The sequence below is a fragment of the Mytilus trossulus genome, chromosome 6, assembly GCF_036588685.1.
Source record: "Mytilus trossulus isolate FHL-02 chromosome 6, PNRI_Mtr1.1.1.hap1, whole genome shotgun sequence".
In the NCBI taxonomy this organism is placed as follows: domain Eukaryota; kingdom Metazoa; phylum Mollusca; class Bivalvia; order Mytilida; family Mytilidae; genus Mytilus; species Mytilus trossulus.
In genome coordinates this window covers 82,380,573-82,407,458 of record NC_086378.1, presented here as the reverse complement: position 1 = coordinate 82,407,458, position 26,886 = coordinate 82,380,573, and the positions used below count along the sequence as shown (strand labels likewise).

General features: G+C 31.4%; 2 protein-coding genes across 3 annotated transcripts; one reads left to right on the top strand and one right to left on the bottom strand.

Moving 5' to 3' along the window:
- Positions 1–266: 266 nt before the first annotated feature.
- Positions 267–15,513, bottom strand: LOC134722029 (protein arginine N-methyltransferase 5-like). Its single transcript, XM_063585448.1, has 16 exons — positions 15,376–15,513; positions 13,733–13,851; positions 10,272–10,357; positions 9,420–9,551; positions 8,521–8,624; positions 6,745–6,958; positions 6,104–6,193; positions 5,570–5,641; positions 5,106–5,183; positions 4,737–4,795; positions 3,762–3,887; positions 3,076–3,361; positions 2,549–2,642; positions 1,943–2,059; positions 980–1,044; positions 267–545 (listed from the first exon to the last, which is right to left on the bottom strand). Exons 1-16 carry the CDS (start codon positions 15,471–15,473, stop codon positions 393–395), a joined length of 1,893 nt encoding a protein of 630 aa, XP_063441518.1. The 5' UTR covers positions 15,474–15,513; the 3' UTR covers positions 267–392.
- Positions 15,514–15,654: 141 nt separating this feature from the next.
- Positions 15,655–25,721, top strand: LOC134722030 (UPF0489 protein C5orf22-like). 2 transcript variants are annotated; one of them, XM_063585449.1, is made up of 6 exons: positions 15,655–15,794; positions 17,669–17,814; positions 21,820–21,969; positions 22,976–23,617; positions 23,979–24,185; positions 24,885–25,721. In XM_063585449.1, exons 1-6 carry the CDS (start codon positions 15,720–15,722, stop codon positions 25,027–25,029), a joined length of 1,365 nt encoding a protein of 454 aa, XP_063441519.1. In that variant the 5' UTR covers positions 15,655–15,719; the 3' UTR covers positions 25,030–25,721. The 2 variants fall into 2 exon arrangements, with proteins under 2 accessions (XP_063441519.1, XP_063441520.1); XM_063585450.1 differs by lacking the exon at positions 17,669–17,814 and having other exon boundaries at positions 15,673–15,794.
- Positions 25,722–26,886: the final 1,165 nt, after the last annotated feature.

Here is a 26,886-nt window from a genome sequence, read left to right as displayed (position 1 = left end):
CAGGAGGGTATTTCAAAACCTCAGAAAAATATAATTATAAAATTAACAATATAATCCATTGATACCTAAAGTGTAAACGATTATAAAAAAAATCATAAAATGTTTACATTATTTGTACAATATAAATCTGAAGTTTGGTTGAACCAGATCACATAATAAACTATCTGAAAACATACCTGAAGTAATTCATTACATATTCCCCAATATCTAGTACATGTACAAGGAATAAACATTATTACCATCTTTTAAATCAAGTGGTACATACAATAAATGTAAACAATGGAAAACTTTGTTCATTGCTATTTTTAGCAGATCTATTTTACAAAATGTCAAATAAAAAAGTACAATTTTCTCAAAGTGATTGTGTATGGATTGTGTAGATCTTGGGATGTCTATAAACCAATGGTATATGATCTGCCTTTGGGATTGTGAATTGGTAGGATTTGGGGTTTGGTAATAGCCCATTCATACCAGACATTTTTCTCACTGACACATCTCCATATATCAACGGAAACTGTATCACCTTTCTTCAAAAACAATGGCGTCTGAAAAGTAAATGAGATGAAAAATTAGTAATTTAAAAAAATAAGTATCTTTTTAATCAAAAGTAGATATTATTTTTACATAATTTCTAAATTAGCCCTTATAATCATTGTACAGTTGACAAGTACAAGATAATTCACTTTGTGACTTGTCAGACTTTTGATATCTTCCTCTTATATGACTTTCATGATACATTTAATTGTCTTACAAAACTTTGTATAGTCTTACTTCTTTGTTTAACATTCTGTTATAGAAATAAGTAGATGTAGTGTGATTGCCAATGACACAAATATTCACCAAAAATACAAGAATGTAACAACAAGAGGTCTCAGTTCAAACTTTCTTTTCCTGAAAATTCTGTCACCAATGATATTTTTCATATTTGCTTAAAGTTAAACTGTAAACACAAACCCATTTTCATGTACTTTGTTCTTACCTTGATTGGAAAATATATTGGAAACCAACTGAACATTCCTTGTGAATGGGTAGATGGTAATATACCTGAAAAGTAGTAATTAATAATTAATATGGAATAATTGAATTAGTATGTTGAATAACGAAAAACAAGAATGTGTCCCCAGTACATGGATGCCCCACTTGCACTATCATTTTCTGTGTTTAGTGGATCTTGAAATTGGGGTAAAAACTCTAATTTGGCATTAAATTAGAAAGATCATATCACATGGAACATGTTTACTAAGTTTCAAGTTGATTGGACTTCAACTTCATCAAAAACTACCTTGACCAAAAACTTTAACCTGAAGCGGGATGAACAGAAGGAAGGACAGACTGACGAATGGACGCACAGACCAGAAAACATAATGCCCCTCTACTATCGTAGGTGGTGCATAAAAATCATAATCCATGAATCTAAGTAATTAATTACATGATTATCTTGCATATAAAAATGTTTTCTATTGATCAATCTAATAATTACCATGGCACAATTTGTGGAAGCAAAAATCTGTAGTAATGTATTCAACTGGCTGCTCATGAATTTCGTGTAGGTTCCAAAGAGGTCCAGAAATCAATTTAACCTTGTCCAATGTTTGGTCATGCAGATTACTGGAAACATTTTAAAATGAAAGTTTGTTGGCTTCAAAACACCTGTGAGTTTTTCATCCTGAACAGTTATTAGATATAGGAAGATGTGGTGTGAGTGCCAATGAGACAACTCTCCATCCAAGTAACAATTTAAAAAGTAAACCATTATAGGTTATAGTACGGCCTTCAACACGGAGCCTTGGCTCACACCGAACAACAAGCTATAAAGGGCCCCAAAATTACTAGTGTAAAACCATTCAAACGGAAAAACCAACAGTCTAATCTATATAAACAAAACGAGAAACAAGAAACACATATATATTACATAAACAAACAACAACTACTGTATACTTACTGAGATTAATGTCTCCATACAGTACAGTTTCAAAATAACCAGAGAAACCATGCAGCAATGCGTCATTCTGTATATCAAAGTCTAAACAGATGTGTCGTGTGTTGTCTATCACTTCATCTGAAATATTATAAGCTATTGAGGAAATCTTAGAATAAAATTTATATGTCTCGACTTTTTAAAAAACACTAACATTAGCATCATGTATGAATAAGTAAAATATTGAACAGTGAGAAAAGGACTGCATTGCTGGACTACATATTAATATTCTATTTTTTTAAATTTGCATGTACTAAAAATGTCATGATGTACTATTGTAAGTGGCTTAGTATCAAATATCAACATCTAAATATTGAAATTGATGAAAGAAACCAAAAATAACAAAAAGAAAAAACAGCTTCAAAGTTATCCCTTTCTATTTTGAAACCCTCAAAAATGTCATTTCAAAACCATTTCACATTTTGCATTAAAACTACACACAAAGTTATACTAGTGTATCTTTAAAATTAGCAGTGATTTGTATGTGTTGTTGTCTAAGTCATCAAGTATACAAACTTCCTCATCTGTATTTGGCATTGTTTGCAGTAATCAGTTTGTTTTCTCACTCACCTTTGTTTGGATGTTTGAAGACAAAAACTTTCTTTGGTTCGTCTAGGACCTGACAATTGTGTAGTCTGACAACATACGGCATCTCAAAATAATGCTGAAAAGTGGAAAGAATAAAAATTAAGATGAGAAGTTTGTAAATATTCAAATGGGAAATACTATACATTATGTACATTGAGAAATGGCTTTTACTTTAGATTTATATTAATCAAATTGAACAACAAAAAAATTGTCTATAAAATTCAGTAAATATAATGTAAACATTAATCCCAACTACTGTTTGAGACATTATGTTATTCCAAATTGATAAAGTATATATTTTATAAAATGATGATTTTTTGGATGAGACTTCAGAGTGGGAAGGTTTTTTTGAAGCAACAAATTTCATAGGTAATTAAACAATATATGTATTTAATTAATGTACGGGATGTGTAAAAGAACAGATGTTAAATCCCAAGAAGCTAATTATCAACATGGTAGAAAAACGGCACCAAAAGATAAAATGACTATCCTGATATTTGCGTACTTACATCAGGTTGTTTATCCTTATCTTTACAGTTCCTGACTTCATTGTGTAGTTTCTCTGACTGTAATGGCGCTAGGAATGAAGTGTATTCACACGGAATGCTGATTCCATCCTCCTTCAGGAATCGCTGTGCTCCATCAAGACATTCTGGTGACAGTTCATTATCAGCAAATGACCCCAGTAATTCACTCACTAAAATGTCGGCTTTCTGTGGCGCCTCCCACTTCCTCATGTCACATGATATAACTTCCACTTGGTCTCCCCACATCTCTTCTTTCATATTCTCTAGACTTTAAAGAATGAAGAAAAAATTTATTCATAATAACTAGGTCAAATTTTCAGTCCACAATCCCCAAGAAAAATAATCTATTTATATCAGATTGGTGGGTTATATGAAAGAATTTTAACTAAAAAAATGGGATATTAACAAGTGAAACTTTCAAAGTGTCAAAGGAAATTTAAAAGGGTAGAAAAAAAAATCTTTTGGGCATAACAGATTTATTTCGAATTTGTTTATCTTTGAGGGAAACATTTAAATAAATGAGAACACATAGGTTAAGAAATTTAGTTTTTGTGGCAACGATTTATAGACAATCTCAAATAAAATATTCATGAAATAACAAAAATTTCACTTTAATTGTTGCTCTTCTGCTATAAATTTACAAAAAATTGTTCCTCCATTCAACTTACGTGATAACAGCATTAGGATTTTTCTCTACAGCATATATTTTTTTCACCTTTCTGCCTGCTTGTTGTGCAGCTGCTATAGATGCCCTGACTAATGGTCCACGCCCAGCACCAACAACCATTAACACACTATATATATATATAAAGGTTGATTAGCACAAACTTTCATATGTACATATTGTGTATTTTACATACTCAATATGTTCACGATGTTAGTTTTCAACCAATAAGACGAATACAGTTAATAGAAATTTAATGTTTATAATTATTTCTACATTAATCCTAATATCATAACAGCCCCTGATCTATGTATAATCTGATCTCCATATTAATTGGGAGTCTTCAAGAAAAACAATTCAACTTGTGTGTTTAGTTTGTAGCATTGATGACAGAATGACTTTTGTTAGAAATCTTACTTTTTTTATTTGAAATATCAGGATCCAGGTGTAATTTCGCCAATTCATAGAACGTCACATCTTGTTGCATATGAAAAAGGGTTGAAGAAAAATATTCCCTTGATTTTGACAGTTGTAGGAAATTAAACCTACATTTCATTGCAGTAATAGCCATATATCTTGGATGTTTCATAGCAGCATTTGTTTTTATTTGGTGTTTATATAGAATATTTTGGAAACTAGAGGTTGTATGGTAACTAAAGCTTGTACACAGGAAGAAAAGAGATGAAATTTCATTCTAAATTGGTTAACTTTCAGTGATGGTTATTTTCTAATATACAATGAAATGTTATGTGAAATTTTGTCTAATAATACTGAGACATGATAAAACTTTACTCATGCCAAGTATTTCTGTATTTGCAACAAAGATAATTCTGCACAATTGTTTGAAAAGCGCAAATTTAACAAAGAATAATGGGGGAAAATCAATGGTGGTATTACACCTCAAAGAAGTATATCCATTCATTTTGAACCAAAATTTACATTAAACAAATCAAAGAACAACAATTTGATTACCACTTACATTTCTTTTGTATCTCTTTCTTCAGGTTTGACTTTGTCTAACAAAGCGTGATACACAGCCTGAAAAGACATGTTTATCATAAGGTATTATTTCAGGTGTTGATGTCACTACAGAATAGTATAATATATTGATGAAAGGCTATGATAAGTGAGCAAACTGTACCCGGTAATATACAATACATGTTCAATTTATAACGTGGAAAATTGCTGTTCACATCTTTTTGATGTAACATCCACACTACTTTCAAATATTCAACAAAAATTGACTGCAATTACCAATAACACTGGCTGTCAAGTTGTCAACTATGGAATTGATCGCAAAAGTCATCAAAAAACATTTCATACTGCAGTTGAATAAATAGTATCTTACCTTCTGATATTGTGAATATTTGACAGGATCCTTTTCAAATATCTCATACGTCTGTGATTCCAAATTGTCCATCAGTGGCTAAAATTGGAAATAAAATTATTGAGTGCAAATACAATACTTGTAGTCTTAGATGAACAAGTGCAATCATAATTACTAACAGTAATTTTCCTATTCATGCCAAAAAAACCCATATAAAACCTCCTAGACTTTTCAGGCTTCCTTTCACTAAATAATTTGAATTTTTTAGATGTCTATCAGGGGTTCCACTGAAGCACAAGTGCTAATCATCTGCCATTGTAAATTTTCTATAATTATGAAATAGTAACGAGATATAGCATAAATTATACATTGTAAGAAATCTGGCTATTCAGATTAAATTGAAAGTCTAAATTTTTAAACTTGAGGAGATACAGTTTCCATAGTTCATATCTTTGATCATCTATTTATAGATTAATGTTGCGTACCTGTAATGGGCTCTGTAAGTAGTCCTCATATCCTTTAGCAAACTGTGCCACCGGATCTGGTGGTGGCTGGGTCTATAATAAACAATATATGAATAAATGCAGATATCAAAGTGTCAAGCATTTTTTTCTTATATCCTAATTACCTTTTCAGAATTGGAACTCAAGTATGCTATTGAAATACTTTTTCTTTCTTTAGAAAATATATAAGTATGGTAAGAACTACGACTCAGACAAGTAAAATGTAATGGAATAATGTTCAACTGTTCAAATCGATCATATATTTTATTGTTAACATCTGAATGTTCAGTACATGGGTTTTTGTTTGCAGTATTGAAAGTCATCCATGTATCATTAGCAGGTGTGAGAACCTTTTTCCAACTAAAATTAACCAAAAATGTTAAAATTTGATAATTTATACAGGTATCTTGGCAAAATACTTAAAGCAATTGATCATATTTTAATGGTGTATATGAATGCCATGACAAAATGATCTGAAACAGGTTTGACAGTATATTGATGCCTTGGCTAACTTACCTGAAACAAGTGATCCAGGTACTGTTGGTAGGTGTGGATACCTTTGTCAAGGTGTCTGTTTGTACCTGTTATGATAATCTGGACTTCCAACTGTAAAATATATGTAAAGAAATATTACAAAAGAATGACAAGAGCAGTGCTTATACATGTATATGTCTATTTTATTAACTATTTATTTTCATACTTCACTTTGGTGGTGATTTTTTTTTTAATCTACCAATATGTATAAATCATAACTTCAATTGTACTTTTTTGTAGTTCCTGAACATCATCCATGAAATCAGTTATTTATCTCAAAACACACCTAAGGACCATTTGTTTACCATATTTGTACTTTAAATAGCAAATTCTGTAATTAATTCCTATTTAACATAAATTTTATATTGTCGTTATTTAATAGAAGGTTACTGAATAAAGCACAACTAGAAGGTAGATTTATATAAAAATCTAGGTAAACAAACTTATGTATTAGGTTAAAAGACACAAAACCTCCAAGAATCTGAGATGTTTCATAAATAACGGAATCAAATTTACAACCTTAAATCTCATATCTCATATAACTGATAAATTTAAAAAAAAATTTTTTTTGGAAAGACCAACATAATTGTTTCTTACAAAATATGGCGACAATTTTCACTCACCTTGAATAACATAAGAATGAATATCTGATGAGCTCTGGTCAACACTGGATAGCCTCTCTTATTGGTGAGGAATAGACTGGTAGAGATAGAGCATGATTTTACTGGCTCAGCTAACCATCTTTTCTGGACTTCTACAGACGGCATATCTGGTGTTAGTTCCAAACAAACACTCACTCTCTTGTGGGAATCGCATAGAGTCCTGAATTTGTGCCACCTAAAATAAAAAAAATTATAATTTGAATGTTACAGTATCAAAGAATTTCTGTGACAAGAAAGAGCTAAGTTAATTATATACATTTTAACAACTTGAAAAAGAATTATATGACTTAAGTTAAATTAATATTTGTGAACACCATTTTAAGTCAAGTGATTTCTTCATTATGTTATGCACTTACATATTATATGTGCTTTTGCTGTATATGCTACATATTATTCTCTTAGAGAACTATAATATGTTTTGTTTCTGAAACCTCTTTCTTACCGTAGATACTCGCTTATAAGTCGATCCGACTATAAGTCGGATGCCCTTTTTAGCTCCGAATTCTGAGGATTTAGTCTTGACCCTCGTATAAGTCGGACGAAATTGGGACATTTTTTTTGCAGCTGACAGTTACTGAACGCCGGTAAAACCAATGCAAATACAGGAATACTATTCATTTCCAGCATGAATGTTTGTTTGATTTGAATTAAGTTGATTTTGATAATTTATATAGCTTTTAATAATAAAGATGTATTTATTCCTGTTGTTTTGTTCACTGTTTGATTACAGATTGGCCATGTGTTGTTTACGTAATGCATCAATGATTTTGTAGGGTATGACTAACAACCTATTGTTTGAGAAAAGCGAACTTAAACCAATATGAACCTTAAAATTTTTTAAGTCAATCAATATTTTTCCCAGCACAAATAACTCAGTGTTAAAGAAGCATGTAGACTTCATAATTCTTTTTATATTGTGATGATTAAAGGATTAAAAAAAATTAAGTGAAGCTAATCAACTTTATATTAAAATACCTCCCAACTCATTAGTGTCATCTGTTCACCTATCTCTGATATTTTTCACACCTTTAGTGAATACAACTCTTTGTCTCTTAATTAGGGGTTATCAATGGATTATATTGGCTTGCCTATTAATTTTGTAATCTTTGTGTTTACCTGAGACATTTTAATGAATAATATGTTGATCTTAGGAATGACTATCAAAATTATTTTTTATTATTGTATGATTTATAAGTATTGAATTGATATCATTATATCACAACAATGACACAATAACTCAACTGAATTCATCCTTTTACATAGTTGGTACATTGTAATTTCGTTTACATTTTTGGTTCTTGGCTCTTTCTTTTGGGTTTATGCACAAACCATTTGACCATGAAAATCAATACACAAACCGTAAACAGTCGGCAATTCAACACAAATTGTCAGAAAAAAGGTTAACAGAGAACAAATAAAACACAAAGACAGTATTGTAGTCATTTATTTTCGCCAAAAACTTTCAATTTAGGGATTTATGTAGGTTTGGTAATCACCAACGTAGTTTTGACCAGGAAATTCACTCCTGACCACTTTTCTCGAGCTTGGATTTTTCCTCTGGTCTCTAAATCTCGCTTATAAGTCGGTACCCCTCTCTGGGTTCTGAATTTTACTCCCAAACTTCCGACTTATAAGCGAGTATCTACGGTACATGCATTAGGTAGAGTTTGAAATATCCTTTAGATTTTTTACAAGTCAGCATTCCTTTATTTGAATTAAATATAAGTATAAAGTTACCATGTCCATGTGTCTTCTGGGTTTTCTATCTCCTCTGTCTGACCCTCAATCAATGGATCAATCTGGTCCCGTGGAGACATTGTTGGGACATGGATCCAGTATTGCTGAAATTAAACAAGAAGTTTGTATGACTAAAATAAATAAAAACTTTATTATATAATCCATTCTGATTTAAGTAGAATCTAAATATCTACGTTTAGCATAAACTGAAACATGTCAGAGTAATACTTATTAAAGTTGAATGTGCAATAATCAAAGTCAATTTCTTTTTTCTTCTCATTTCATAATAAAATGTTCTTTCATTAAATCATTTTCCTTAGCATATAACATTAAAATTTAATCTATAAAAGACTAGGTATAACATCAAAATATAAAGTTCTAAGGATACTATTAGTTACACAGTGTGCAAATGTCTGAATACAAGAATTCATCGGGTCAATAAAACTCATATCAGGTGAGGCGAAGCCAAACCACGATATGAATTTTATTGACCTGACAAATTCTGTATTAGGACAATTGAACACTGTGTAACTAATTTATCCTGATTTTGTTATTTTACATATCATATTCAAATTTAATTTTAGGACAATATAGCAATCAAATATATTATAGATATTTAATCTGAAACTTTTAAAAAATTTCCACTTTAAACCAGGTTTAAAGCAACTCAAATTTTATCTTTTTATTAGGTCTATGGTAATTCCAATTGACATCATAAATAAGGGAGATAATTCCAAATGACATGATAAAAAATTGCACTAAAATTATTAGGACAATATCAGCCAATCAAATTGTGAGAAATTACTGTGAATCAGGATAACATATTTTATCCAGTAGTTATGTCAGATGCATTCAAAGTTTATTTGACAATCACATCATTGATAGATAACATTACTTACCTGATTAGCATAGCTGTTAACAAGATGTTCATTCAGTATTCTGGCTAGATTTGTGATATTTCCATTCTTCAGTGGTATCAGTACAGACGGTATAGCTAAGTGACTAGCAAAAGTTAACTCCTGTCTTAAAGCCTGTAAATAGGAGAGGGTATTATGGTAAATATCAAGTCTGATTAATATTATAAGACTCTACTAATTTAAAGTTTAAAAAAGATATTAAATCATATTTGTTTGTATTTAATAGCATGCTGATATATATATAGCCACTAATTTTGTTTCTGAGTAGATAAAGCATCCATCCAAGATGATACAGTTGAACCTCGTTGTGTCGAACTCGGTTGAGTCGAAGTAATTTCTCGGTTCCGGCATAATTCCGGTTTGATCAATGCATTTTAACCTCTGTTGAGTCGAAATTCGGATGATTCGAATTCTCGGTAAGGTCGATGTAATTCTAAAGTCCCGTCGATGTAAAATTGATGTAAATTGACCCTGGTCACGAAGTTCAAAATTTAAAAAATAAATCGAAAAAAACCCAGCAATTTTGAAAATAAAATTCATAACAGATGTTTTTCTTGTTTTACCTTTTCATTTCCACAAGTGATTAAAGCTGTGTAAACATTTTCATACATTTCAAATATATGACGTCAGACTCGACCTCTGATGAGTCGAATACTTTCGTCTGGTCCCTTCGACTTCGACACAACAAGGTTCAACTGTATATGTGAATACCATACATTGATTCTGTAAATGGAACAGACCAAATTTCTCATTTAACTTTTTATGATAACTCAGGCAACATATACATACCATAATACTTTATTTCTATTGAAACCAATAAATGTATAAACTTACAGCCTCTGAGTTCTTTCTAATCACGTCAACTCGAGAATCTGGTTGTAGCCATGGAGATATCTTTCCAACAACCAATGAATTCCAGTCTATAAAATAGAAAGTTAATTCAATTATCTCCCCTTTTTTGTGTTTGATTAGAATTATTAAAAAAACTCAAAAGCAGTAGTACTATTGCCAACAAAACAACCGCCCAACAAATACCAAATTAGGTAAAAGACAGAATAGGTCACTGTACTTTCTTCAACAATTAGCAAATCACATAATACAGTACTGTATTAAACATTTCAAAGACGTGACCTTATGAACATTGTTTAACACTGTATACCACATTGCCTCACAAACATTGTATAACACTGTATACCACATTGTCTCACATTCTCATTGAGAAAAATTTCACCCACCTAATTAAATGGGCATTTAAAAAGTCAGAATGTGAATATATATGTTCAAACTCTTTTAGGTCATTTTATAGTAGCAATAAACAAAAAAACTATGTCAATTGGACATGCTTTGATACTATATATGCCCTTGAATTTTTACTGGATAACATTCTTGTTCACTTTGGAGATTCCGTATATCGTGAGGTTATCGGTATTCCAATAGGGACTAACTGTGCACCACTTATTGCAGACCTGTTTTTTGTATTGCTATGAGTTACAATTTATGACAAAAATCAGCAAAGACCCATCGAAACAACATCTTATAAACAAATTTAATAATACTTTTAGATATTTGGTTGACATTTTGGCTCTCAATAATGACGACTTCAGTATGAATACTAAAGAAATGTATCCTGTTGAACTTACTTTAAATAAAGCTAATACTAACAATGACCACTGCTCTTTCCTCGATCTTGATATTTATATCACTAACCGAAAGCTTAATACTAACATTTATGATAAAAGAGATGATTTTTCATTTCCTATCGTTAATTATCCATTTTTAGATAGTGAAGTTCCCTTGTCACCATCTTAGGGAGTTTATATATCTCAACTTGTACGATTCACTCGTGTATGTAACAATGTTTTAGATTTTAACGAGAGAAATTTATGTATTACTGAAAAATTATTACACCAGGGTTTTCAATATCACAAACTAGTCAAAACATTTTAATACTAAATTTTATCATCGGTATAAGGACATCATTCGTAAATATAGCTCTGACAACATGCAGACTTCTTATACGTTTAGGTCTTTCACATCCAATTTTTGATGAAAATATTCTTTATAAAGCACAAAAATGTCAGTATTCACCGCAGAAACTAACAAAACCTTTAAATAGACTTATTAAGAAGGAATATAGTTACGATACTGTTGTCAGGTCATTTAAGAATTTTTTTTCTTAGACAAGTGCCTGTGAGAAACAAGGATACAAGGCTGTCAATTGGCTCAAGAAACGACACATTCATTTTAGGATGGGCAAATATCAACTTTTTGATATAGGACGAGCTCTGATGTCTCATGGCACCAGCTTGTCTGGCAAAACAGCTGCTGGACATCAGAGTAATCTTAGACTAATCATGAATGAAGAAATTATGGACAAAGTCTTCATGTGGCTGATTTTTTTACATATAACAGTAAACAGGTACATGTAGACAAAAATCTATATAATGTGCTATCAGGTCCATTCGCGCTCAATATACTTTCGCACCCTACACCTTCGCACCTTCACACCCAAGGTCCGTTCGCACTCTACACGTTCGCGGCCAATAATTGAATAATTGGAAAATCATGATTGTTGTTTTTAATTGCTTTGGTGTAAATGCTGAATGTATTGATAGCTTGGTATGAGTAAATGATTGCATATTTTGGCGTTAATATTGATTCACTTATAGGGTCTTTGCATCGGAACTAAACACATTTATCCAAAAACAGTTGTTGGCATGACATGGGTTAAGTTCTTCTCATATATGTTATGATGGTATGATACTAAACCCCTAACGGGTAGGATTGTGCCTGATATTCATATGGTCCAAGGACACAGTTATCGTCCTTTGGTTTTCGTTGTCTACGAATATAGTCCCTAGTGTAAACAGTGTATAACTTGCATGTTTTATTTAATACACTGTCCCAATTTATTTATTTATATTAAATGCATGAAATATTAAGAAGGGGGATGTAATTACATGTCAAACAAATTTGGGTGCTGAAACTTTATGTTAAGTAGTGAATTGGTCCAGTTCTAAAAGGTCAAATTTTATCACGTCTGAAGCTGTCAAACTGAATTTTACACCCCCTTAACACAGAATTGTCAATATTTTGAGTTAAGAGCTGGTAGAAGTTTCTATAATTTTGATATTATTTGTCTCACTGGTAGTACTCTACACTGTAAAGATATTTTTGAGAAAGAGCAGGTGCGATTTTTTTAATTTGAATTTATTGTTTAAAAGAAATGCACTACGAAATAACTGTGTTCTCGGGCCTAAGAGATGGATTCCTGAAATCTAGATTCTGTACTTTGGGAACTTTCCTGAATGATTTGCTGGTTTCAATTTGTCAAACTCAATAAAAGTAAAGGATTTACATCTTTGGTTTACAGAAACTCTGTTAAAAAGTGCCATTTTGGCATTCTACGGCTATAATAAGCATTTTAAAGCAGTTTACATTTAATGCCCAAGAGGCATGCTGACTTTCTATCTGACAGCTTTTTTGTTCCTGATATTTGTGTTTCTATGCTTAAATCAAATTCAATTAACCATTTGTGAACTCTGAATAAAGAGAAAAGTAGATTATCACAGAAAAAATGTGCAGCATATTTTGTATATTTGTTTCTATAATTTTGATATTATTTGTCTCACTGGTCTACACTGTAAAAATATTTTTGAGAAAGAGCAGGTGCGATTTTTTTAATTTGAATTTATTGTTTAAAAGAAATGCACTACGAAATAACTGTGTTCTCGGGCCATATGATGAAATCATAATCTTTCAATCAGTTTAATTGAAATCTCGAGCTGGCATGTCAGTTAACTGCTAGTAGTCTGTTGTTATTTATGTATAATTGTCATTTTGTTTATTTTCTTTGGTTACATCTTCTGACATCAGACTCATACTTCTCTTGAATTGAATTTTAAATGTACATATTGTTATGTGTTTACTTTTCTACATTGCCTAGATGTATAGGGGGAGGGTTGAGATCTCATAAACATGTTTAACCCTGCTGCATTTTTGCGCCTGTCCCAAGTCAGGAGCCTCTGGTCTTTGATAGTCTTGTATTATTTTGATTTTAGTTTCTTGTGCACAATTTGGAAATTAGTATGGCATTCATTATCACTGAACTAGTATATATTAAGGATGCCTACGGGTGCGGGAATTTCTCGTTTCATTGAGGACCAGTTGGTGACCTTCTGCTGTTGTTTTTTCTATGGTCGTGTTGTTGTCTCTTTGATACATTCCCTATTTCCAATCTCAATATTATTGATATAGAATATTAATAATACCTGCTAATAAGAACTAAAACAAACCTTGTCCTGTGAGAAGCATGTCAGATCTAGTAATGGCTCCTGGTCTGTTCTTGGCAGGTCCATGGATGAATTCTCTCTTGTAACGAGGGTTGACAATGGGAAAACATACAAAATCAAATCTAAAATGTAAAATGTGAAATATCTATGATATTTAAAAATAATTACAATTGTTATACTTCGGTAGGCCTGCTACAGATAATTCTGACAAACAAAAGAGGTGTGTTATACACCATTGTGTAGAAAAATCAATTTAGATTTACGACATACATTATGTAACTAGTTTTAGTGGGATTGACAGCAGAGAAATTGGCATGTAATGGAATTTCGCCACCAGCTGACATTTTTCTAGAATGCAATTTAAGAACCTTGTATTATATCAAGATATATAGGATTTTTTTTTTCTTAGACAAGTGCCTGTGAGAAACAAGGATACAAGGCTGTCAATTGGCTCAAGAAGCAACACATTCATTTTTGGATGGGCAAATATCAACTTTTTGATATAGGACAAGCTCTGACGTCTCATGGCATCAGCTTGTCTGGCAAAACAGCTGCTGGACATCAGAGTGATCTTAGACTAATCATGAATGAAGAAATTATGGACAAGGTCTTCATGTGGCTGATTTTTTACATATAACAGTAAACAGGTAGACAAAAATCTATATAATGTGCTATCAGGTCCATTCACGCTCAATATACTTTCGCACCCTACACCTTCGCACCTTCATACCCAAGGTCCGTTCGCACTCTACACGTTCGGGCCAAATTTTAATTCAAATTCCAGTTGAATAATTGGAAAATCATGATTGTTGTTTTTAAATGCTTTGGTGTAAATGCTGAATGTATTGATAGCTTGGTATGAGTAAATGATTGAAAATTTTAAATGAAAAACACAAAAGATACTTGTTTTTAACAGCTTGGTCCCTTTGAACTGAAACAATGAAACAATAAAATATATCAATACACTAATATAACCAAACATGATCAAACATGATAAAATTTATTTAACACACACAAAAAAAACGTAGTCAGAATCTCACTCCATTTTGAAACAAGTTAATGAAACAAAGTTATAGCAATACACTAACGAAAACATGATTAAGAGTTATTCAACACAAAATAAAACGTTGACAGAATCCCACTTTATTTTGAAAGGATTATTTTTTAACAATACACTATCCAAAACATGCTTAAGATTTATTCAACACAAAAAAAATGTTGTCTCACTTTATTTTGAGACAATGACAACAAATATAAGAATACACTTGCCAAAAATTGATTACAAAGCTATAGTTATTAAACACAAAACTAATGTAAAATTGGGCGCGAACATGTAGTGTGCCAAAGTGAAAGGGGGCAAACATGAGTGGGTGCGAACGTGAATGGGCGCAAACAGACCCGGATTCATATAATGTTAGGTCCACTCGTCAAATGGTGGATATAACAACTTGTTATAACAATATAAAAGGAGTAAATACATCAAAATATATAAGAGTTTTCCTGAAAGGTTGGATTCTCATGCTCAGCCTCATGTCATGGGCCCATGATGGGGTCTTGGAATTTTGGAATTTAGGATGTTGAAAATCTTCAAAAAAACAGAAGTACAGATTGTGACATGAAGTAACACTAGGTTTAGTTTAATTTACCCAGACTTGCAAGCCTGATCTAACGTATCATTAATGTTTGGACAGCAATGAAAGTCTCTGCCACAGGACACACGTGTGGACATTTTTACCACCGGCATGATTAGAAAAACAATTACGGCACAAACACGAGTTTATAGTTCGGAATTCTACAAAACATGTCTTTATGATCATTTTATCAATTAAAAACTTATTTTGATATAAAAGAAGTTTGATACAAAACAAAAGTATCTGAATTGTAACAAAAGAAGATTTATTCTCAGAGTTTTTAATTATATTTTTAAATTCATTCACTGCTGAATTTCAACATGTCTGCGCCCGTGTTTTCGTTTTCAAAAAATTGAAAAATGGCTCGACAACAAAACAAAGCACTAAAGAAATTTGCCGTCACACCTCTTCATATTGTAGAAGATCATAACGAAGTAATGCCTTACAATAAGTCAAGTTTGACAAATTGTCATCATTGAATGACTAGTTTTTTTTCAGTTTTTTGTTTGTTTGTTGACATAAATATTTGTTTACTTTTTTTGTGATTATTTGTTTTTTTTTTTACCTTTTGAAGATTGCCTTTTTTTTTTTAAATATTTTATCTAATAAGAGGTAGGAATTACCTGTGAATGGGGAGGAAGTCTATGATTATTTTTTAAATCAACAATGTTTTAAAAAAAGAGAAACAGAAATACTGTAACGTTTCCGATTTTGTTTCTTTTGTTAGGGATTTTATCTACTAAGATTTTTACATCTCACTGTCAAATTTATGAATTATGTAGCGGGTCTCATTGGGGGGGTTCCGATCCCAGATCCCCCTTACTCATGTTACTGTTTTGTCAGATTCCTGTATCCCGCTTATAAAAATAATGTATATGTTAGCAATTCTCATTATTTGGCAGTTCCCGGGTCACGCTAGACCTCATTTCCCGTTTTAATATGTCATATGTTTTCATATGTCATATGTATTTTGTATCATCCATTTATCACTGGTTTAGATTAATTTCACACACGTATATTGTGATGTGTTTATTGGTTTCTATATTTGGACCAACTACAACACTTATAACAACTTGACAAATTTAAAACGTATTCAAAGTCACTTTAAAAGACATTAGAACACATTAAATAAAATTGAACGGTTTAGCCTTATTTATTAAATGTAAAAAATATGCATCACTAGATTAGGGAAACAAACAATATTTTATTTTAGGCCCTGTCCGTCTACTGTTCCAAGGATCTGTTAATCAACCCTACGGTAGTAGCACAGATAAATGACCAACGAGCGTGTTAACACGTTCTTGACAAACTGAGCCGGTATCTTTTGTTCCCTTAAGAACTCAGTAGGGTAATAAATGTGCTAATTTTTCTTTGATTTCTATCAGTATAATACATAATTAAACATAGCTCATGATGTACTAGTCTCGTCGAATTATTAAATCCCGTGGTCAGATTTCTGACCACGGGATTTAGGCCATACTTGTTGTCAGTGTAGCGATAAGTGAACACAACAGGGGTCCAGTTTAAAGATAACATATGACACCATTTTTTTTTACATACAAAAATCACAAAATAATCGGAAACAGTAAAAGTTTGTAGTAAGCCTTGACAAAAAAAATAAGATACCTGAAAACATTTGATTTTAAAATTTGAGTACACACGTGAATAAAAAATCAACAGTGAAAACTGTAAGCAGTGAAATTTTTTGCATTGAAGAAACATGGAAAATGAATAAGGGCAAACACAAAGCAGGCAGCCAAACATGAGACAAGAAATATATATATCAAACATGAAAAACACATGAAATTAAAATATTATGAAGACAATGGAAGATCTTTGATGATTTTTTTCCAATTTTTTTTACCATTCATCCATAGAGGTATTGGCAGTAAACACCTCCCTATTGAGGACATTGTATTTGTACATTTCAGGTCGTTCCATTCATCCATAGAGGTATTGGCAGTAAGCACCTCCCTGTTGAGGACATTGTATTTGTATTTTTCAGGTCGTACCATTCATCCATAGAGGTATTGGCAGTAAACACCTCCCTATTGAGGACATTGTATTTGTACATTTCAGGTCGTTCCATTCATCCATAGAGGTATTGGCAGTAAGCACCTTCCTATTGAGGACATTGTATTTGTATATTTCAGGTCGTACCATTCATGATTCATCCATAGAGGTATTGGCAGTAAACACCTCCCTAGTGAGGACATTGTATTTGTACATTTCAGTTTGTACCATTCATCCATAGAGGTATAGGCAGTAAGCACCTCCCTGTTGAGGACATTGTATTTGTACATTTCAGGTCGTACCATTCATCCATAGAGGTATTGGCAGTAAACACCTCCCTGTTGAGGACATTGTATTTGTACATTATGACTCCCATCCAGATCTACTGATTCCATGTGATATGAAGGCAGATGATGTATACCAGAAAGATGTCTTATATGAGTAATATCATTTTACATAATCCGCTTCGCAGATTATTCAATGTAAAGAGTCAAAAATTAGTTTTATGGTTCAATAAATTCAAAATAGATAAAAGCAATTCATTAAATTATCAATGCAGATTCTTATTTTACTCAGGATACTCTGCTCTAAGGACATGAATTGTCTCCCTTTGAATTTAAAAACAAGATAATTTTTTTTAAATGTCAGGTTGTACCACAAAAATTGCTTGTTATATTAAAATAATTATAATTTTGTGGCATTTTTATTAACAATGTTTTTCATTTTCAAATCTAAGATATGACTTGTATATATTTTTTTTCTCTATAGAAACCAAGGCTTCCAAAACGGTCATATATTCCGGACATGACCGGAACTTTTATAAAAAGACCGGCTGCTCTCAGCCTCAAACGGTCTAATAGAATTATTTTTTTCAAGACATTTTTCATAAAACGGTCATTTCAATTTTGAACAACTTTCGATCATTAAAAATGTCCGTTTGGGTTTTGGACATGTCCGCTTGGGCATACTATTTCAGAAAGATATTTCGGTCATAATTGGGTTTATTACAACAGATGCAGCATATTTAAGATTCTTTGAAGTGTCTCAGTTAGTCTAATTCTCTGGGAACATAAATGTACGGCTTGGTCTTTAGCTTGTGTACATCAATAAAAAGTAGAAAAAACATGTTTTCTTTTATTTAAATAACAACAAGCTGTCAAACAATTATCCCTTCAATAAGTTATATTGAAGCCATAAATCATTCACTGATTACAGGTTTGTTACCTTTGACGAGGTGTCCTTAGCTTGTCTCTTTATCAATAGAACTAATGATGCATAACAAGGTACACAAAGGTGATCAGGTAACGAGGTCAAATATGTAAGCGTGTACTGAACAACATCATATTTAATGACGCTTTACAGATATTATTTTAAATTAGCATTCAGTTTAACAAAGTTTCCTGATATTTAAAAGTGATAATTTAAATAAGTATATTTTTAAATGAATAAGTATGATATCAGATATATAAATTTTATTTGACACTGTACATCGTGTTAAATACTGGGGTACTACAAAGGGGAAAACATGTAGGAAAATGATTGAATTTTAAATGTCAAGTTGGATTGAATTTTACCACTATTAAAATAAATATTAAAAAAAGACAGAAAAGTAATTAATTTATTAGTTAATATTTTTTGTCTGGACATTGCAGCACTATAAATATTATCATTATTTGATGCTCTTCAACTTAGTAATTTATTTGATTGTTACACTTTTTGATTAGAGAGTCACTAATATATATTTATAGAAGAAACACATGTCTGCGGGTGCGTCTAAACACTGGTAGTACTTCATTTGCCACAGCGGCTTAGCCCGGCTTAGCCCGGTTGACGCTTCCGGTATAGGCACAGTCGCTTCATTTGTTGTAAAATCAGCCGCCGGCGCAAATAGGCATACGCCGCTCTCGCCGGTGTACACTAACCGGCAAGCAATCAGCCGGTCATAAAAGTATGGCGGAAAGTGCAATTTTAGATAAATTATCGGAATTTAAAAGGTGAATATTGATTTTTGTCAATCAGACTAGTATGATACATGATACTAAATTAGTCCACTACGACGATATTAAATTGCCATGCTATATTTTATTTTCAAATTCATAAAATTATCTCGGAGAAACGTTTTAAGGATGAATAAGGCCTCAGAAAAAAAGTCTGCATCTTAAAAATATATATTTATTGTTAATAGGTTCATCTTTTATATTCCCTAGCTTAGAAAGCAAAAAAGTATAAATTTGAACTTCTGTCGCCATCTTTAAATCAGCCAGTTCCACTCGTTTTATTTTCAGCCATATTTAACCCGGTCACGTGATAGGGCGAACCGGGCATAGCCCGACCTAGAACAAATGAAGCAGCCCCACTGCTAAGGAGTCCTTAGTGCACTAAGGACTTATAGCATGCCACTAAGGACTAGATGGGGTGCTGTAACATGCTATTTCTTTTCATATTATGGTAGAGAATGATATTTAATGCATAAATTTCAATTTTTGTAGAAAAATAATCATAGATGAATAAGATATTCAACATTATTTAGACACGTGCCCGTATTTCTTTGATGTGCCGAAAATCAATGAACCGTTTGACACGTGTCATATTACATAACGGATTTCACGGGAATCATGGTATTTGTTGTGTTTAATGGACAAGATTGGTAAAAAATGAATTGTTGTTGAAATACTATTAATGTGGTTTTTTTCAGAATGAAGAAGTATTTTTCTCAAGTGTATTGAAGGTTTTTTAATTGGATGTTCATATTAATAAATGACAGAATACGGGCGACGACGGACATGCGTTCGAACAGGTTTGGAACCGAAACACATTATTTTGTTTCTTGTGTTGCACTTTTTCAAAATTTATTTTCTTATATGGAGACGTTAAGCAATGTATTACTGGACAACACGTAATCAATAAGATAATAAACTTTTTACTACATGCAACCACCCTTGTGCGTTTGCTATGGTACTTTTTCAAATTTTATCCTTTTTTTAATTTACATATGAAGACGTTTGAGCAATGTATTTGGGGACCAAAAAAAATCCATCTGAGAAAAAAATATTTACTACATGTAACCAAACTTATTTAATGCAAGCTACAAGTAAACAGTGTGCGTATGCTATGGTTCATTTTCAAATTTTATTATCATATGAAGAACACGTTTGAGCAATATATTTCTGGACAAAAACGAGTTCAATACGATAATAAATTTTTGCAACCAATATAAAAAATGATGTGGTACTCTGGTTGGTGATGAGACAACTATTCACAAGAGACAAAATGACACAGAAATTAATAACTTTAAGTTACCCATACGGCCTTCAACAGTGAGTAATTTTTACAAAGCACTCTCAACATTATATCTTTAACTTTAAATTAACAAATGCAGGAAATTATTCGTAAATAATGTACTAAACACTGTGGAACATTTTGAAAAACATTTCTCTTTCATATATTAGAAATAAAACCTTATCTGACTAAAATTCGTTAAATGATTATTTTAAACTTCTTTTACTTTTAGAAGAAAAAAAGAAAACAAATGTCAAACAATTTCAAATTAATAAGTACCGCCTTTGTAAACTGATATCAAACTGGTTGAAAACTAGTGGTTTTGATAAATCACAAGGACGCCACATGATTTTTATCAATTCAATCGTTTTTCGTACTAGTACGTAAAAAGCAGTAATAGAAAGTGGACAAATAAAAATCATGATTTTTAGGGTTTTTTTTTCGGAATTTACTGTTTTAGTGAAGCCACTCGTAACGCATCTTTGTCGGAATTAAAATAAAAACAAAAAAGTTATAAATATATATATTCATTTTGTCTTCATGAGTCTTACATAAACATTTTACCAAGCTGACCACACTCTTACTTATTAGTTGGCGCTCATCAACATTAAAACCTATGGCAAATAACTATGTGGGGAAATAAATGAAACAAAAGCAAAATTATTTGTCCTTTTAATCATTTTAACTATTAAATAAGAACAACACATTTTATTATGATAATCAAGTATTAATCTTTTCGATACAATTGTCAATTTCTTAAATTAAAGAATATATGATTGTTTAATCAGTTGTTATTTTATTTGGCACGTGTCAATCGGTTCATTGATTTTCGGTATATCAAAGAAAAATGGGCACGTGCCTAGAAAATGTTGAATATCTTTTTTATTTATGATTATTTTTCAATAAAATTTGAAATTAATGCATTAAATATCAATCTTTAACAGAATATGCAAAAATAACACGTATAACAGTAGTTCTTCTAGTCCTTAGTGGCATTGTATAGTCCTTAGTGCACTAAGGAGTCCTTAGCAGTGTTTAGACGTACCGCATGTCTGCTGTACATAGTTTTAAGCATTGTGTCTATGATAATGAGTTTATTTATAATATTTAAAAAAAATGATGAACAGAAAAACAAACCATTATTTTAATATGATTGTATTTTTTCAGGACAACAAGTATAGAGAACTGGATTATACCAATGGTGTATGCAGGACATATCAGTCATGTTGTTTGGTTTAAACCTCCATGGTGTGAACAAATCCAGGATAAAGAGATCCAGTTCTATGTTGGGAAGTGTAACACTACAGGTTGTATCAGGTAGTTACATTTACAGTAAAATTAAGAATGGAAATGGGTAAGGTGTCAAAGAGTAGAAAATATCTGAAGGCACAAAAGGGTTTTCAACACAGCCAGAAAATCCAACACTTAGGGATGGGCATCAGCTGGCCCCTAAACAAAAATGTCTACTAGAACTTCATAATTGTGTATAATTTAACATCGGTTTTATATGCCTTCCAAATGTTTGACTGTGGATTCATTATTATTCGTTGGATACCAATTTCGTGGCTTTTATGGCAACATGTAAACCAGGAATTTAAATGTTCAATGAATATAACATTTTTTATTGGCTTGTATGCATACTTAGAACTGCAAATCCATGAAATTAAATATCCACGAACATGTTTGTTTTCCTTAATCCACAAAAATTGGTACCAATGAAATAAATGAATCCACAGTAATACAAGTTCCACTGGTGAGTCTTATTTGCACAACAAAACGTGTGGCATAAAAAATTACAAGCTTAGTATCACTGATACATGTGATAAGGTTCTACTAATTTTTGTAGTCACTGCTATTATATAAAAAACAAGAAGATGAAGTATGATTGCTGATAAGACAACTCTCCATCAAAGACCAAATGGCGAAGAACAACTTTAAACAATGGAAAACCTCAAATTGTTTAGACTATAGTAAAACAATTCAAATGAGAAAACTAACAGCAATAAATTACAGGTTCTTGACTTGTGACACCAAAAGGAATAAAATTTGACATACTGGTATAATCAATGCTATTTTGGGTTAAAGTTTACTGTTTTCAGATTATTTTGTTGTGTATAGGAACAAAAAACAATTTATTTCCTGCAAATTGAACCAATTAAAAGCTTGATTTGACTTCTTTACATTGCTTTACTTGACCAAGTTCCTGAGTGTCCTTCCTATCAAAGAGAAGGTAACCTTTTGAGAAAAAAAAATAAACACCAAAAGTTGTAATATGAAAAAAAGTATTTTTGTATATACAATTTATCCTTTCAACTTGTTTCAGAACAACATGCAAAGAAAACTATTTTGTTAGTGAAACTTTATACTGTCCAGAAGAAAAGTTAGAGAACAAGAAAAAGGTCAAACTCACAGTATTGAAAATAGTTCCTAATAGATGGGAACTGTCATGTAATGATAGGGAACCAGCAAGTAGTGCTAAACAAGGAATAAAAGTTGACATTGAAATAGGAACCAGTTTATCAACTGAAAATGATACATGTACATCAGATCAAAGTGAAAACTGTGACAAAATTAGATGTGATGATGACAATTCAAGTCAACATACTAAACGCTTATGTACAGAGGAATTGATGAAAAATTCTAATTCTTTTTCAAATAATGATATTATAACAACTTCAAAAAATTTGAACAAACAGCTTGAAATATTACACAAATCTTTTTGTGACAAACATTTTATTTTAGACATTGACCTTGATTTCTTTTCAACTCAGAATCCATTCAAAGTTATGTATTCAGACAAAATCTATGGAATGCTAAAAGATCTGTATAGATTTGACAAACCTAAAAACTTATCAGATGAAGAAATATCTAAATGTACTACAGGGAGACAGAAACAGTTATCAGAACTGAAGGCAGTGTTTTATAACATACATCAGGATAGACATGCTGAAATTGATCATCCAAGGTATAATGTCAAAAGTTTGTATATTGGTACTGCTATTTCTGAAATCCATTTATTATAAATGCGAAAACTATTCACATTTTGATTTAAGCTACCGGTAGCAATATTCTGTATACAGCAAATTTTAGAAAATAATAAGTACAAGGTTGGATTTTCATTTTTCATTCAAAATAAATCAAAATATTTTATTATAGAAGCTATTAATTTTTTGATACAATACCTCAAATTAGAATATACAAAGTTTATAGTTTTTTAAGATCTATAACTCCTCTAATTTTTTTTCAACAGAATTTTTCAGCAAATGTTCAACATGCAATCATCCTAATCAAGCATCAACAAAATTTGTTTGTTTTATTCTAAACAGCAAAGAATTAATACTGATCCTGAGAGATGCTCTATTTGATAAAGAGGAAAGTCCTGATTTTCAGTTACTCCATGACGCAGGATGTACATGTGACGACACAGAGTTACCTCATCATGTCAGCTCTGAAGGGCAGATAACTCTACTTGTTTCTGCTGTCCAGGAAACTATCAGCCACTTTCATAAACCTGTGATGATTACAATGGCAAGGTAATTATGGTTTATCATACATTTACTGTTGATTTGTCTTTTTGCTTCATAAAATACTATATGTTTTGTCATTATGCATCAGCTGATGAAGCTGTTTTAATAAATAAAAAAAAAAAGGGAGACAATCCTAATGTGAATAAAATTCTGTTCAGTCCAAATGATGTTCTTGCCAGCTATTGTAGGTTATAATTGAGCTGTCAACAATTGTCAGATATAAAGAAAAGATATGGTATGATTGCCAATGAGACAACTCTCCACAAGAGACCAAAATGAGACAGAATTTAACAAAAATAGTTCACCGATTGGTCTTCCACAATGAGCTAAACTCATACCACACAATTTTTTTACAGGCCCTGAATTTTAGGCATGAAATGACAATTCAAACAAGAAAAAACAAAACCCATATAAATTTACTAACTTTGAAAAGCCTCTCAAATTTAAAGTTTATCTTCATTCTAGAATTTTAAATAAACTCTTATTTTTGATAATTGTCTGTTCTTACATGTATATCTGTCTGGCATGGTTCATCTGACCTTAACCTTATTTTCATTGATCATTGATAATATTTAGTTTATGTCATACTTGTAGCTATAGTAAAACTTCATGTTAGACTTTCAACATCAATTCATAAGTATAGTAGGTGAGACATTTCAGCATGATCACGTTTGTTTCTTTTTAATAATGTTTTATGTTTTGTAGATCCAGTATAACAGATGAATATTGTCCACCAGCTCAAGTTGAATCAATACAAGAACAGACAATAGAAATGCTACAAGATTTATATTTGGAAATAAATGTTATAAATGATTATGATAATGAAGATGAAAATGTTTCAAAAAGTTGATACTCATTTAAATCTTATCCTATCAACAGAAATGTGTGAAACATTTTGTTAATTTGGTGCCATAATTATGATAATCATATTCAAGCAGATGTGAACTCTCTCTCCATACAATAGATGTTGCTATAACTCAATATATGATTCTCTCCAATAACAGAATAAAATAGCAGGGATCCAGTAGTAATTGTTGGTGCACCAATGCAATATACAACATGTATCTGTTTGAGTAAAACGACTGTGGCCATTAGAAATTGGTACTATCTGCTGTAAGGGGATACAGTAATGGAGAGGATATATTTTAGTCCATCTTCATGGTCAACTTTAGGATTTGTGTTACATGAAATAAACTGCAATTAACACAAGATTGATAAAGTACCAAATATATGGTTGAATAAGGTCCTGTGACATTACAATTGTGAATTTTTTTGCTCTTTTTATTTAAAACCATTACAGGTTACTGTCAGCAATAAGTAAGTGTAAAACACTCAGAAATTCGATTGTTTCTGGTAAAATGTTACCTTTCTTTACACCAAATGAGCTCATAGCCTCTCATGCAACACAAAAGCTATTCAATTTTTTTGGGAATGATCTTGTTAAATATTCAACACTTTATGAGTCATCTGTGATATTTGCTGTTGTACATGTATGTTTGTTTGAAATAAAAGTGATCGATAAAAGAATAAAATTTGGATTGCTTTTCTTTTTTTGTCAATAATCTAATGTTTTTAAATTTCCAACTACACTTGCAAAATGACAGGTTAACAAGAGTATATTGTCAATGTATTCATTTGTTTGGTTTTAATATTGTTACATTTGTATCTACCTTTGTTGACTTTAAGTCCAACAATCAGCTGATTCAATGTAAAACACTTGTATAGCTCAGACAGTTTCTGAAAAGTATACTACAAGGAGCTGAAGAGATGAAAATACATGTGAAAACTTTTCAATGTAATTGATTTTTATTTTGAAAGTTTGTGTTCCTCATTGCACAAAATTACAAGGAAACTTGTCAAAAATGTTTTTTTAAGCTTTATGTTTTGTTTTTGTAAGATTTTTTAGTTGAAAACAGATCTTCAGATCTTTTGATGTCTCTTCGTTCAATTTACATATCTATGCCAATTTAGAGCTTGACATATTATAAGTACTGTATTGACTATTGTTGTTGAAGACCTTACACTGACCTCATTATTTCTTTTATGTTGACATCAAAGATGTTGAATCTGTAACACATCAGTTTGAAAGGGAAACAAATTAAATCTAATTTATACACAATCCTTTTTATTTTTCACATGTTTTTTAAGTCAATTTCTTAAAAAACAAATTTGGTCCAAAATCTTATTTCATGACATCATCCAGTTATATTAATAGAGACAACTCTCCACAATAGACCAAATGACACAGAAATTAACAACTATCATGACTATAGGTCACCAGGGGTGGGTCCAGGTAAGGGCGTAATGGGCGTACGCCCCCCCTTTAAAAAAAATAAAATAAAAACTATCTTTATAATCTGCTAGTATTGTATTGAATAATGGCAATTTATCATATTCATTAATTAAACACAGACTCTGATTTCTTTTTATTCTGATTCCCCAATCTGATGGGTCATCATCAACCGTAAAATTTCGTTTCTCGGAGTCCGGCGTGTTCAACTATGCGATTAGTATCCATTGTTGTTGATGTGATAAAGAATTCGCCAAAGATTTCTATGTCCAAAAAAAAAACGTCAAAAGACCTTAAAAACGAATGATTTGAGAAGCACCATGAAGGAGGATCGCCTAAATGCTCTGCTTCTTTTATATGTTCACAGAGACATTAAACTTGATTTTGATAAAATTATTGACGATTACGTCATGAGAA